The 14,137-nt window shown below is 46.6% G+C and overlaps 1 protein-coding gene across 8 annotated transcripts in view; it reads right to left on the bottom strand.

The window, feature by feature from the left end:
- PEBP4 (phosphatidylethanolamine binding protein 4) overlaps nt 1-14,137 on the bottom strand; it is a 226,533-nt gene that overhangs the window by 75,450 nt on the left and 136,946 nt on the right. For 7 of the 8 annotated variants that reach the window (XM_065584527.1, XM_065584533.1, XM_065584532.1 and 4 more), the window contains exon 6: nt 4,094-5,962. The exons of the other annotated variant lie outside the window; for it this stretch is intronic. In XM_065584527.1, coding sequence (XP_065440599.1) covers nt 5,737-5,962 — 226 coding nt within the window. In that variant the 3' untranslated portion in view covers nt 4,094-5,736. Of the gene's footprint in view, nt 1-4,093; nt 5,963-14,137 lie in introns of those variants that run through there. 8 annotated transcript variants of the gene reach the window in all.

Raw genomic sequence — 14,137 nt, 5'->3', positions numbered from 1 at the left:
GGAGGCCAAGGTTAAGGAGTCAGAAGTGGAAACAAAGGACCAAACGCTAAAGGCGATGGATGTGTATTGGGCAGGTTACATGTCAGTAACAGGGTATAATCTGAACAGTCAGGGGGTAGGAGAAAATACAAATTCTGCCACTTCAGAGCCCCTGTATATATTGGTTCTCAATTCAGCCCAAAGCTCCTGGGAAAGTATACTGAAAATGCTAAGATCTGTTGCATCGGAACCAACTTTGCTTGGTGAAATCACTGAAGATGGATGGGCAGAGAGCTGGCAAAGAGATTAGCGCTGAAATAACAGACGTTTAGGCGAGAGGGGAGGTATCATGGGATTGGGGAGGTGGGAGGAAGGCAAAGAATGGGATTATGTTTAAGAACCAATCAAGGTGGAAGCCAGGAAATAGCAGGCCAGTGATGCAAATTTAATTGTGGTGGTATGTGAAATCCTGCAGACGTTAGTGTAGGATGGGACTTGTAGGGCACCTGGAAAATAGGAGCTGATAATGTTACTCAGCAGGTTCCCATAAAGGGTAAATACTGCTGGAGAAATCTGCTGGATTTTTCTGAGAAGATAATGCCAGGCGCAGCCAGGGTGAAGCAGCGGACATAATCTTCCTGGATTTCAAAGAGGCATTTAACACAGTACGGTGCAGTAGACTGATGCACAAGGTTAATATACAGAGCATCCTTAAATGGATAAGGAGCTGGTTAGGTGGATATTGTAAATCTATCCACCTCGGTACTTAAAGGGCCCCGGTCTCCAGTATCTGAGCAATGATATCACAATCATGAATATACTTATCTCTACAATGCAGGCTTGCGTTTGGGAAACTGAGACACAGAGCCAGATTTTCAAGGGCTCAGCCCCTGCAATTAGGGTGATTTTCAAAAGAATCGGGCAGTTTGGGTTCCTGTTGGGAGCTGGGCGCTTTTGCAAATCTGGCCCCGGTTGTAGGTGCTGAGCATTTGAAAATCTGGCCTTATACAGCTCTGTGCCTCAGTTTCCCAACCTTTCCTACCTCAAACAGGCATCGGGAAGATAAGTACATTAATGATGATGAGATCCTTGCTCAGGTGACTTGGCCAAGGTTAGGACCCCTTTGTAAGGGAGAGATACCCTCAAAGACTCCTCTCCCCTTCCCAATCCCCCTTTCCAGATTCCAATTGGTGCTCCAGGGAGCAGAGTACAAGCAATGGCTCAAAGTCCAAATAAAATAGAGGGGGAAAGACCAAGAGATGGCTGCTTACAGAACTATATCTAGCTGTGCAAGGTACCAATATGGCCCCATTACCACAATATCTGCGCACTTCACAATCTTTAATGTTTTTATATTCACCCTCCCTGTGTAGCTGGGCAGTGCTATTACAGGAAAGAACTGAGGCAAACAGAGACTAAATGACTTGCTTACAAGTCCTATCTCTGCAACAGTCAGTGCGAGCAGAGGGTGGCAGACGCTTGAGTGATCACATTCAGTATTGGAAATTCCAAGAATACTTGAAGTATGGTCAGATGGTCAGAAAAGTGACAAGTAGGACTGGTCGGAAATTGTATGTCAAAAATGTTTTTCAAGGGGGAAGAAAAAGGCTTTTTATAGAGAACAAACATTTTTGCAAAAAGTTTTCATTTCCTTCTGTTTCTATTTTTTTTGGCAAAATGAATCAGAGCCAATATTTTCATTTAATTTGGAATAGAATATTTGCACTGCTTTGAAAGATAAAAAAAAATTCTCTGAAATATTTCAAATGAAAATTTTATTTTCCACAGAAAATACTTAGCATTTTCCAACCACCCCTAGTGAAAATAAAGTGGCACCTTCTTGTTTTTGTGTTTCTTGAAGTCAGATCTGCATACCTTACTGACCAAAGCAAATTTTCACCCTGGTTAGTCTTGCAGCTATAGGAAAAGGAGCTGGACTGTAGTCCGGCTCCAGCATCACCTAAGTTCTAACTGCAGGATCTTTATTACTGGTGTCAATCTAAGGGCAGGTCTTCACTACGGGGGGGGGGTGGGGGGTCGATTTAAGATATGCAAATTCAGCTACGCGAATAGCGTAGCTGAATTCGACATATCGGAGCCGACTTACCCCACTGTGAGCCGGCGGCAAAATCGACCTCCGCGGCTCCCCGTCGATGGCGCTTACTCCTACCTCTGCTGGTGGAGTAAACGCGTCGATTCGGGGATCGATTGTCGCGTCCCGAGGAGACGCGATAATTCGATCCCCGAGAGATCTATTTCTACCCGCCGATTCAGGCGGGTAGTGTAGACCTAGCCTAAGAGACTGCAGCACCTTAGTTAACTGCATCATTTATTAGTGGGTAAACTCAGTATGTTAAGACTAAGCTTCATTTTAATAATCATTCTCAGTTCCGATATAGCAATTTTCATCCGTACATCTTTGGTGTATTACAAATGTGGGTCAGTGTAATTATCTGCATGATACAGGTGGGGAAACTGAGACACAGAAAAGCTGCTTGCCTATGCAGCCAATTGGTAGCAGTACTGGGACTGGAAACCCAAATCTCCCCTCCTCTCCGGTAATCATTGCCTGTCCCCATGTGGCTGCCAGATACATGGCCTCGTGCTGTGGAATGGGAGCACACTGTGTTAGCAGGGTGCATTGCCAGCGGCCTCAAAGCACCAGTATGCTGCTGTGTCTGTTTGCTGGTGTATTCATATCACTAAATGTTGGGAGGCTTTTGGCGTCTCCAGCGCAGATGCTACTGCGAGAGAGGCCCCCTCATCCCACAGAGCGGCTCCACCGGCTAATTAGAAATTCGGAATGTTAAATAAAGTATGGCAGTTTCACACTTCCAAACGGGAACAGTGATGCAGGCATCATCTGCTGATCTCCAGCTACTCCGAGGGGAGCGGAGACTGCGCACTGTGGGGTTACTGGAACTCGGCTACCGACGGGGTACTGGGGGGGGGGGCAGAGAGGAGGCCGTGTAATGGCTGGGTCCTTCAGTTGGGGTCTGCAGGCAGGAGTCGAGGGGATGCTGCTCTTTGTTTGTCATCGGTTGAAAAGCTCATCTGACACCTTGCATTAACTCTCCAACAGAGCCAGGCGGGGGGCAATAGAAAAGGCAATTTAATCTGCTTTACAGCATGCCAGAGTCAGGGAAAAGCAGATTCCATTCCTGAATCACACACACCGCTCCCCTCCCAGACACAGTCCATGCAAAACTCTGCAAAGAGCCAGCACAACTGGGTGTGGGGGGCCAGGACGACAAAGCAATCAATGTTCATAAAAAATGTATTTCCCTGTGTGTCTTTGGCCTGGTGCAGCCCCTTCTGCTCACTGCTCTGTTTATACATGATAGACAACTAATTAACATCCAAGCCTCTTGAAAGGTCTTTTCAGAGGTAATGTACTGACAGATTATGTCAGTAAGGAGCACTGATTTGTCTAAGCAGTGATCACATTGTTTCAGACTGAATGAGGTGAATATTAAACTGCTTTAAATGCATTCTTCATAAAGCACTAATTACATACTCCCGGGGGAGAACGGGCAAGGAATACTAAACAGCAGAAAAGTCAACAGAGTTCTTTTTATAGTATGTTGCTGGGTTCTGTGTTTTTCTGTCTTTCTTTCTCTCTCTCTCTCTCTCTTTTTTTTTTTACAGTAAAATCACAGCACGCTGAAGAATACACATTTATAGCACAATGGTTCACACCTAATTATATGGCAATCATTAGTTTTAAGCTGAGTGTATTATATTTTCTTTGATATAGTGTGCCCCTGGCATCTCTCAACATCGAATGCTTCCAATGGCAGAATTCTACTCCCCCCGCCCCACACACACTTTAACAAATGATTTTTTTTCTCAGTACAGTTTGCTTATTGTCTTTTTTTAAAATCAGATTTAAATTGGCAGGAATAAAGGAGGGGGGCAATCTGTTTAATTAAAATAGAACTCTGCTCCCTTCCTCCTAGACCTGTGCACTTTATTATTAACTAGGTGACTGTACTGGGTTTTTAAAGCGCAGAAAGAGAAAGAATGGTCCATTAATGAATTCCAGCAGATCCTGCTGAACTCCTGGTTTGGTTTGCACAGCGATCCCAAAAGGATGAAAGAATTTACTACGCTGGTTGGTGTTATTTTTTAATAGCACAACTGTGGGATCAAAGTAACCACAAGTCAGATACTCAAGGAAAATAAAACATAGACATTCTATTATCAAAATGAGATCAAAAGAAGTAGAGTGTGGTGGTGCCAACCATCTCTGCTCCTGCCAGCGTCTTCTAGGAATCTGATCACTAGCTTATGGTAAAGTCATAGAACCCCAGAGAAGTTGGAGGTGGAAAGGCATTAAGTCATCTAATCTGTTCCCTTAGCCAAAGCAGCCCTGTTTCCCTACTGTGTATCATCCAGTCCAGCTGTACATGACACAGGCAGTGGGTGTTAAACCACTTCTCTAGAGATAAGTGTTCCACAGTCTCATAGGTTTTACTAGTAGGCAGTTTCCCCCCAATATTCAACCTCTATTTTCTTGGGTTGATTTCCTCCAGCCAATGCTAGTGACAACCCCTGCACATTCCCAAACTGATTCTAGATTTACACCTTTAAATACCCATGGACAATCGAAAAAGAAGTGACTAAAATCATGGAGGATAGGTCCATCAATGGCTTTTAGCCAAGATGGTCAGGGATGCAACCTTATGCTTGGAAGCCAGAAGCCATTCCAGAAGCCAGAGTGGAAGATAGGGGTGGATCACTCCCTAATTGTCCTGTTCTACACTCCCCCAGAAGTTCTGGTTTGGGTCACTATTGGAGATATGATATTAGGCAAGATGGACCATGGGTCTGACCCAGGATGGTTGTGCTTATGTTCTTAATCATCATGTCGACCCAGTGCCAGCAAACATCTAGCCTAGCTGTACATATTTAAAGGAGCTCCTTTAGGCCCTGATTCAGCGATATTTACATTGATTTCAGTGCGACGGCTCTTGTGCTATTCAGGCATGTTATTAAATGCCCTGCTGAATTGGGTGTAATATAATATCATGGCCAGGAATCTTTTCTCCTATAAATCAGTTGTTCATGATTAAAGACTGGCTCCTAATATGGAAAATGTAACATTTTCCAAATGACACACAAAGATTTAGTCCCTCCTGCTGATTTACTAAATATTAAATAATAATAAAATGATTGGGAGTTATATAGAGCTTGTTAATCTCCACTGCATGGAGATGCAGAGGAAAGCTAAGCAACTGCTCCAAGGTCTCAGAGGAAGTCTGTAGCAGAAGCAGGACTTAAACCCAAGCTTCCTGACGCCCAGGCCTTGTCTGGAACCACTACATCACGCTGCCACCTATGACTATGTGTGCTATCAGCCAGCATTTCAGGCACCCTGTCATTGCTATGTGAGCAGGTCACTGTACATGGCTTGGGCTGTACCAAGTTGATAGATTCCTTGTTTCCACTCACTAACATTCCTGGCTCAGCTACTGAACCATGGGAAAGGAAACTGTTGGTAAAATAACCCATTTGCTGTCATTCTTACGGTCCCAGAAGGCGTGCCCCCTTGGGGCTCTGCTGTTGCCCAGGCTGCGGGGATGGCACATGTGGGGATCGCAGTTCATATGAGCATGTTCCCTAGTACAAAATCCATCATGTAGTTACAGTGACAATGTCTAATGCTCCCCCTCCCTGCTTACCTTGCTGCTACAAGCCTTTGGGAAGTGCTGGTGGTAGAAACGGATTTGCAGGCTTTGCACCCATTACCAGCCCTTAATATTCATGAGGCTGCCTTGGGAAATGCGTTAGGTGGTAATAAGGTCTGAAAACAACCCTCGGGGGACATGATTTTGTGATGTTAAAACAACATGGGATCAAGCTCCCATAATAATTACGAGACGGAAAAAGTGCACTTATCCATGACAACAGAGAGGAGCAGAGGTTGAACAGCAGTAGAAGTGCCGCCATTCTGTTCAGCCAGATGATTAGGGTCTCGGACCTGCCGTCAAGGAGAGTTTTGGTGAGTATGATAACATCATATCAGTTAGAATAAGGTCTGGTATTAAAATAAGGCCTCCCTGTTCCTTCCAAAGGTCATGAAAACAGACTGCTATTATTATGATTATTGATTCATTTTATGGCAGCACCTAGGGACCCCAGCCATAAACCAGGGCCCCATTGTTCTAGGGTGCTGGACAAACAAACAGCCCTGCGCTGAAGAGCTTGCAATCTAAGCATAAGGCAAAAATGTTTTACAGGGGTATTCCGGCTCCCTACAGTTCCAGATAAGGGGAGAAATCCTGGCCCCAATGTAGGGTGACCAGACAGCAAGTGTGAAAAATTGAGACAAGGGGTGGGAGGGTAATAGGACCCAATATATATATTTATATATAAGAAAAAGACCCAAAAATCGGGACTGTCCCTATAAAATTGGGACATCTGGTCACCCTACCCCATTGAAGTCAATGGCAAAACTCCCATTGACTTCAATGGGGCCGGGAATTCACCCTTCCATGTTGGGCTGATGTTCAGTGTGGGGCACATTTTGGGCTGAAGGTCCCAACCACGAGTTCCTTCTGTCTGACTACTCTATCTGTATTTCAACGGGACCTCTACACAGACATCTATAAAGAGTTGACCTATGGGAAAGATCATGGAGCAAAGGGTAATTTCACCGCCTCCCCTACTGTCAAACCACTCCGCCAGCTCATCTGTTCCCTTCAGCATCCAATGTCTTGGCTTGAAAAATTTCCCTGCTCCCACCCAGGCCCTGGATCTTGCTCCCACACACTGGGGTAAATTAGGAACAATCCGTTGACACAAGTGGAGTCACAAGAGCAGAACACCAGCTTTGCTCCCCTTCTCCTGTTCCCTCCGTACATAATGCACTGAACTTCTCTCAACCGTTTACCACTGCTGGGGTGTGTGTGTGTGGGGGGGTCTCCTCTACACCACCTGCTGCCTAAAACAGCCTCGCTGCATCCCTTTGACTCAACATCTCCAGCTATCATTTCATGTCACAGGTGAAGACATCCCTTTTCTCTGCTCTGCACCTCAAGCTCTTGCCCCGCTGCTATTTTAGCTCTGTTCCATGCTTTGACATACAAGTTCTATTAACGACGCTATATGAAATGGGGTCCCATTGTTTTCACCAGCATCATTCCTAATGGGTAATTCTCTCCTGTTCATCTAGAGAGTACAGCTGTACATTTCTGTATTGTATCATATTAATGTGAGCATTATCATGCGGGTAATTAACCATTGGATCAACTTATCTAGGGACGTGCTGAATGTGCCATCATTTGGAGATCAAGAATGGCTGTCTTTATAAAAAAATTGCTTTAGCTCAACCACAAACTATTGGGCTAGATGCAGGAATTGCTGGGTGAGTTGCTCTGGCCTGTGCTAGGCAGGACGTCAGACTAGATGGATCACAGGGGTCCCCTCTGGTTTAAAGTCTATGCCTCTACAATACAATCTTACTTCGCCTCTGAAAAGGGCTGCCCGCCCCCTAGTGGGCAAGCATGGCTTTGAAATTGTGTGTGCTTGTAGAAGCCACGTTTGCAGTCCATTAGCAGGAAGACTCTCCCTTCCTTGTGTCCACTTTTGGGGTTCTCATGCAGCAGGTACTGGGCTTGGTTCTCCATTCCATTACACTGGTTTCCCTGTCCCTTCAATGGATCCGGGCTGTATTATCACCGCCTGACAACATAAAGCCATTGGGGCGGGGCGGTCAGGTGTAACCTGTTGGTCAGTATGAGTTATGCTCTGTGACTGATCCACAGAGGATATGGGTCTGCTACAGCGTTGGCTCTTTAGCTCAAGCGACAAGCCCATGCTTTTAGCTCCGGAGGGCCCGCTGTTAAATTGCCCGTGTCAGCCATCACAGGGCCTTTGCTCCTAACAACTTCCCTCAAGATGTTGTGGGTAAGGACTGAACCTTGAACCTCTGGATCTTGAGGCATGAGCTACTATCTCGTGAGCTAAAAGACTAGGTCTGTTACTGCCTGGACTAGTCAGCCACTGGAGGGAGACCAAAAAGCCACCCTGCTTTAGCATGGGTTACACACTTCCCCTTGCTGGGCATAAGAGGGGGATAGCAGTTCAAATTCCCATGCATTGGGTAACCACATCAGTCTACAAGCAGAGGTTTATGAGGCTGCTGACTTGTCTCCACTAGCATTCCCCAACCATTGCTACCAAGAGTGGGAAATCTTTGGCCACAAGCCTAGAGCAGACAAGACCTAATCCTGTTTGCTGCTTTCCTTCTAGGTACAAACTTCTTTGGAAAGGAAGAGTCAAGGAGCCTTTAGGTTTTCCCCCCTCCCATTAAAGAACATGAAAGAATCTGATAATTACTTCTATCTACCACCCAACTGTACTAATTACCAACCTATTTCTTCACAGTATGACAGACACAGGCTCTCCAAAACACATAGAGATAAATTAGCACTAATTGGTTTTCCTCTGGCTGTTTGAATTAGTATTTAAAGCTCCAATTACAAAGCAGAATAATTACTATTAATGTCCTGTCGCAGTACAAAAGGCAGCTATCTTGAGAACTAGACCAGGTGTATTATTACACTGATTACAGAATATTTAACCTGGCTCCTTAAGACAAAGGTGCAGGGAAACTTAAAAAAAAAAAAAAAAAGCAGATGGTTGCTACTTCCTGCTGGGAATGTGGAGGGAGGGGGTCTTTCAAACCTGGGATCACAGAGGTACAAAGGCATTGAAGAGAAACTGAGTGAGGGAGAGAAAGAGCAAAAAGGAAGGGAGGAGGAAGAAAAGAGAGAGAGAGAGAAAAGAGAAAAGAGCAGTTACGACAGAAAACAAACAGCTTTTTTTTTTGTTGAGAAAGAAAAAAAAAATACAGCCCTGAAAGAAAGATGCTGTAAACATCTCTGCGAGATTCTGCTGGGAACAATGCGGCCGACACACACACACTCCTTGGGAAGCTCTTTCTGGCTTCCACTTTCTTGACATTTCGTTTGCGCTAAATTGAGAGACTTCAGGGAATACAAATAGCTGCTGTCTCTGTTAAAGCTCAGGAGTACAAAAGACAATGAGAGCTGATGCTTCAAATGGCTCTCCTTCTCACACCCCTTGCCTTGGGCTCCCAGCCCTCTGCTGCTCCCCTAGCCTGGGAGCAGGCGTTCTGCTCTTTCCCTGTCGGCCTTGTTCCCATGAGGCCTGGTGTCTCTAGAGACAGCCAGCTGGCTTGGAGGCAAATCAGGATGGGTGCACTCCTCTGCACTGAGCAGTGCCTGTCCCTGCTCTAAAGCAAAGGGTGGGAGCCAGGATGGGGTGGAAGTAGAGAGTGGGCTTATCCGAGAAGACAGGGATTTCTGTGTAATCGTAATCATGCTAAGGAGGTGCTTACCCACATGGTCCCCTCACGGGCCTCACTCCTGCTACTATGTACAATGCTCGACCACTGTGAGTTTGCAGGATTCAAGCCCCTCGTTCGGGGAGGGAGAGGGAGAGGAGTGGCCCTCTGACTTTCTTCCATTCTGGAAGACCTTCCTCCTCCTCCTAATGGTTGCACACATCTGGGCAACGTTCTCCTCCACAGGAGGGGAGCTAGTACTCCTAGCAACAGCTGAAAACATCTTCACAGAAACATCTGTGGGGGTCTGTACAGGGCACATGCTATGAAACTCGTGCCCAAGAGTAGGTGGTATTGCTGGTATTGCGGCCAACTTTCCTTCTCCCTGAAATAGATTCTGCTGTCCAAAGGCTACGCATGAGCTTCCGCAGAGGGCTGATTTCCTTGCAGAGTCATTGTTCTGCCTAGCTAATCTAGCCTGTTCCTTGAATATGAGGCACTATGTAAAACAAAATTCTCTTTTATTCTATTCCAGACCAGGAGTGTTGGTACTTTCTCCTTTTTGTAGCAAACCCTCTGGCTGCCTTTAAGTCCCAGGGAATGGGCTGGATGCTCTTTAACTTTCTGGAAATCATGGAACTGGGAAAAAGACTCAAAATGTCAGAATGACAAAAATGTGAAGAGGAAGGAATACAGCCTGGTGGCACCTGCCACCCTATAAATCTCATCCAGCCAAGACAACTCTGCCCCCAAATGTCCTTCCCATCCTTGTGATGATTCCCATGCTCTGAGACTTCAGGTCTGCAATGGAGAGAAGGGGCTTATCTGAAATCTGTCATTTTGACAAGCAGGTTCCCTCTTTGTCTGTCTTTAAATTGGGATGTAGGTCTGGAGCAGGGGATCCCTTGGAATTCTGCAACCCTCAATACCAATTTCCCCAACACAGAATTCCATGACAAACTTTTATATGTTCAGTAACCTTTCTGCATCAGTTGCCATGTATCTGCACAATGTACAGCTGACTGCAGGATTCCAGAGAATATCTAACATCCTGCGCGCACACGCGCACACACACACACAATCCACATTTAAATAATAAATAAATGGAGATATCCTATCTCCTAGAACTGGAAGGGACCTTGAAAGGTCATTGAGTCCAGCTCCCTGCCTTCACTAGCAGGACCAAGTACTGATTTTGCCCCAGATCCCTAAGTGGCCCCCTCAAGGATTGAACTCACAACCCTGGGTTTAGCAGGCCTATGCTCAAACCACTGAGCTATCCCTCCCCCCAACTGAACTGCTTTTGCCCAGAAGCCCAAATCTGAACACCAGATCCCCATATCCAGACTTTGGGGAAGTTTGGACCCAGATACAAAGTTAGCAGCTTGAATACACACTTTGATCGTTCTTTGATGAGTGACCATTTGCTGGGAAGGAGATTTCTTCTGTGAGGAGAGAAGCTTTATATCAGACCCTTTCCCTGGTATCTTCATCTTGCATTTTGGGATTGCACGGGAAGGACCAATTATACCATTGCAGCTGCTACTTCAGCACTTGCTGTCTACACTGGCTCTGCAATGGCACTCAGGGACATGATAATAGTGAACACCCTACCTGCTCATAGCAAGTGCAGTTACAATGGTGGTGTGAGGGCTGGTGCACTGTTGCTAGCACATATGGGTGGTATGTTACAAGCAGGCTATGGGGCTCCGGAATAGGCACGGCTTTAGAGACCCTTGCTAACTCCTGTGGTAGCGAGGATCTCTAAAAGAATTAAAAGTGCGGCACGAGAGGAAAGGGTAAGGGGAGAGAATACCAGGGCTCGGCAGAATATCCAACAGTCAGGGGGATTTGGCCAAATGGTTCTGGTTTTGGCCCATCACTACATGAGCAGAGCAAAACTAACTGCCTGGGATGTGGCCAGTTCATCTCTGCTCCCCTCCTCTATATGCCTTGGCCTTTGCTTGCTCTGAAGCTCACTCACCTCCTGCTCTTCCATGACCAGGGGCGCCTGTGTTCCCAAGATGACTTAGGGGATCTTTTCCTCTTTAACAATCAGCTGCCTCCTTTCATTCAACTCCATCTGCAGCCTCCCCTTCTCTGTGCGTGAGTCACTGTGCCCGGCTCTCGGTGCCAAATGTTGGGCAATACTTTGCACTGAGGTTGCCATATAGTGAAATTGTATTTTTCATTTAGGCCGGTGCAGGGCAAGCTATCTCCACTGTTCCGTAGACACACCTGCAGCACCCCCTGCTGTTCTGGTCACGTTGCCACTCTGACCACAGCTCTGCCAGTGCGCCTCAGCACTGATGTGAGATACGCTGCTATTCCCGAATGCTGAGCTAGATGAACTCACGTCATTCCTCACCTGCACTCCCTGTTCTTCCACTACTGCCCTATATTCCAGCTCGGCCAGTGGTCCACAATCCACACCTAGAGCATCCTCTGCTATTCCTGTCCTGGTCCCCCTGCCCTCCCCTAACAGCTCTTCCAGTCACCTCGTTCATCACTGTGAGCACCTTATACTAATCTAGTCCTAATCTAGTCCAAGGCCCACCCCCAGGTCTTGCCCACGCGCCTCAGCCCTGACCTGCTGCACTCCCTTCTGTTTCAGTCCAGCCTTACTGCAACAGCAGAAGGCTCTGCCAATGCACCTCTAATCAGACTTTCTTCCCCCTTACCGCAAGCCTTTCTTGAGAGCAAAGTCCTTAACGTGCCAGACTACCGCATGGCTTTAGCATGTAGACAACTGTCCATTAGCAATAAGGAGTTGCTTACACATAATTTACTTGTGATTAAATAGAATTACACCCCAGCGTGCACAGAGCACTGGACTGGGTCTCGAGATCTAGGTTCCATTCTTGCCTCTGCCACTGACCAGCTGGGTGACCTTGATCAATTCACTTTACATCTCTGGGCCTGTTTCCCCTCCCACCTTGTCTATTTAGACTGTCAGATCTAAATATTTGTCTTTTGCAATGCATCTGTACAGCACCGAGCAAAATTGGGGCCTGATCTCAGATGGAGCCTCTAGGGCCTATTGTAATACAAATCATAATAATAGATCTTCAGAGTGGATAATGTGCTCACCTGCTGTTCCACCTGGAGAGAGAGTTCATGGGGCCCATATGGTGGCCTGCATAGCAGAGCCACTCTGCCTGTACAGCCGACATCTCTCACAGATCGGACAACTTCCCAAAACGGCACAAATTGGTTGGTCCCCTCCCCCCTTAAAATCTTTTTGTCTTTTTAGCTCCAGACATTTTTTCAATCACACTTACATTGAGACTCCAAACACCAATAACACGTCATCATTACCAAGTACAATTGACAGCAAATGCTCCCTAAACCTTTGGCTGAATGCTCCCAGACAGTCTGGTGTGGCTGCGACAGGAAGGAGTAGGAAAGGGAATGGTGGGCGGAAAGGTATGTTGGACGCTATTGTCAGGGGAGCGCTCGAGGGAGCAAAATTTTGTCCTTCCACGGGCAAATTCTAAAGCCAGCGCCCAGGCTGCGGGAGTTAAGTTTGCTCTCCTGGCCGATTCTCAGAGAACTATAGAAAGATCTGCCCATTGGCCACGCCTCACACACAGGGCCAGCGCAGGATTGATCCTGCCGACATCATCCCTGTGTCGTCATGGGGAAACCCCACGCTCATGCCAGCTCCGTGACCTGCTCTGGCTGCGGTGGGAGGAGATGGGAAAGAAAGTGTTGGTCTGGGTGTGTGTGAAGCAAAATCCCTCCTGCATGAATTTACACAGCCCTGTTCAAACTGCACGGAGATGAGTCTGCACAGGCTCGTGGGTGTGGAGTGAGGGGGGGAGCTGGGGAGGGATTTCTTTTTAAGAGACAAGGTGGGTGGAATGCGGGGATGCCAGCTGGCAATGGACTATATTTCTACTGACAAGGCTTTACCCTGTAGGTGTGAGGAATTCCAATTAAATATTCAGCCTATTTGTCTGCGTGTGGGAGAGGGTTTGCTGTGGAGGAGGGAAGCCTCAGACGCAGCTCAGTCGCTAACCATTAAAAGAGAAATTAGCTCAGTTCATCAAGGGAAGCTAGTGGAGGGTTTTCCTCAGTCTCATCCCTCTCTCTCAGAATCACTAAGGAGAAACTGTTGACACGTCAGGACGGGCTGCACTTGACCAGGATAAGAATTCCAAACAGGTAAAAGCCTAAATTCTCAAAAGCCATTGGGAGTGCACAGCACCGTTGAAAATCAGGCAGCTATGTGCTTTGCCCAAATAGCACAGTGAAAAGAAGTGACTTCCTTGCACCTCTGGTCCCACTGCCCCAACCGGAGCTCGGGGTATCTATTTGCTCCCAGGGATGGAGGCTGAGAATGGGATAGTAGCAGAGCCGCATAGCAGCCACGCATGTTGCATATGCTTGAGACCAACCTGTATGTTCCCTAAAGATTTTTAATTTGCCACTCTCTTCTTCTAGCACGAAACCATCCTAGAGCAAATCCCTGGGCCCCTGTCATTGGGGGCTGTACAGTAACGAGCTATACAGAATTAATTGCTCTTGCATTTACTGTCGATCTCCTTTCCAAATCATTAGCGATATATTAATTAATCCACTCTAACTGGAGGCCCTCGCATTAGGATGATCTTTTTAAGCCTATCAGTGGTGCCCTGCACTGGTGTGAGCTTCAATGATTAAATTCTCTTTCCCTCTTGTAGTGCCTGGCATTCACAAATCAGATCAATGGGACTTAATGATTTTTCTTACAAAGGTAAAGTTTATTTGGGGTGATGTCTCAAATGGCTGGAGGCTGGAACAAAGCATTTGGTGACAGGTCTCTTGTAATGAGCTGGAAGAGCTAGCCGTTTCGATAGCCTT

The sequence above is a fragment of the Chrysemys picta genome, chromosome 2 (genome assembly GCF_011386835.1).
Source record: "Chrysemys picta bellii isolate R12L10 chromosome 2, ASM1138683v2, whole genome shotgun sequence".
Taxonomy (NCBI): domain Eukaryota; kingdom Metazoa; phylum Chordata; order Testudines; family Emydidae; genus Chrysemys; species Chrysemys picta.
Note: the sequence above shows the minus strand (reverse complement) of the source record. Positions and strands in the feature narration are given on the sequence as shown.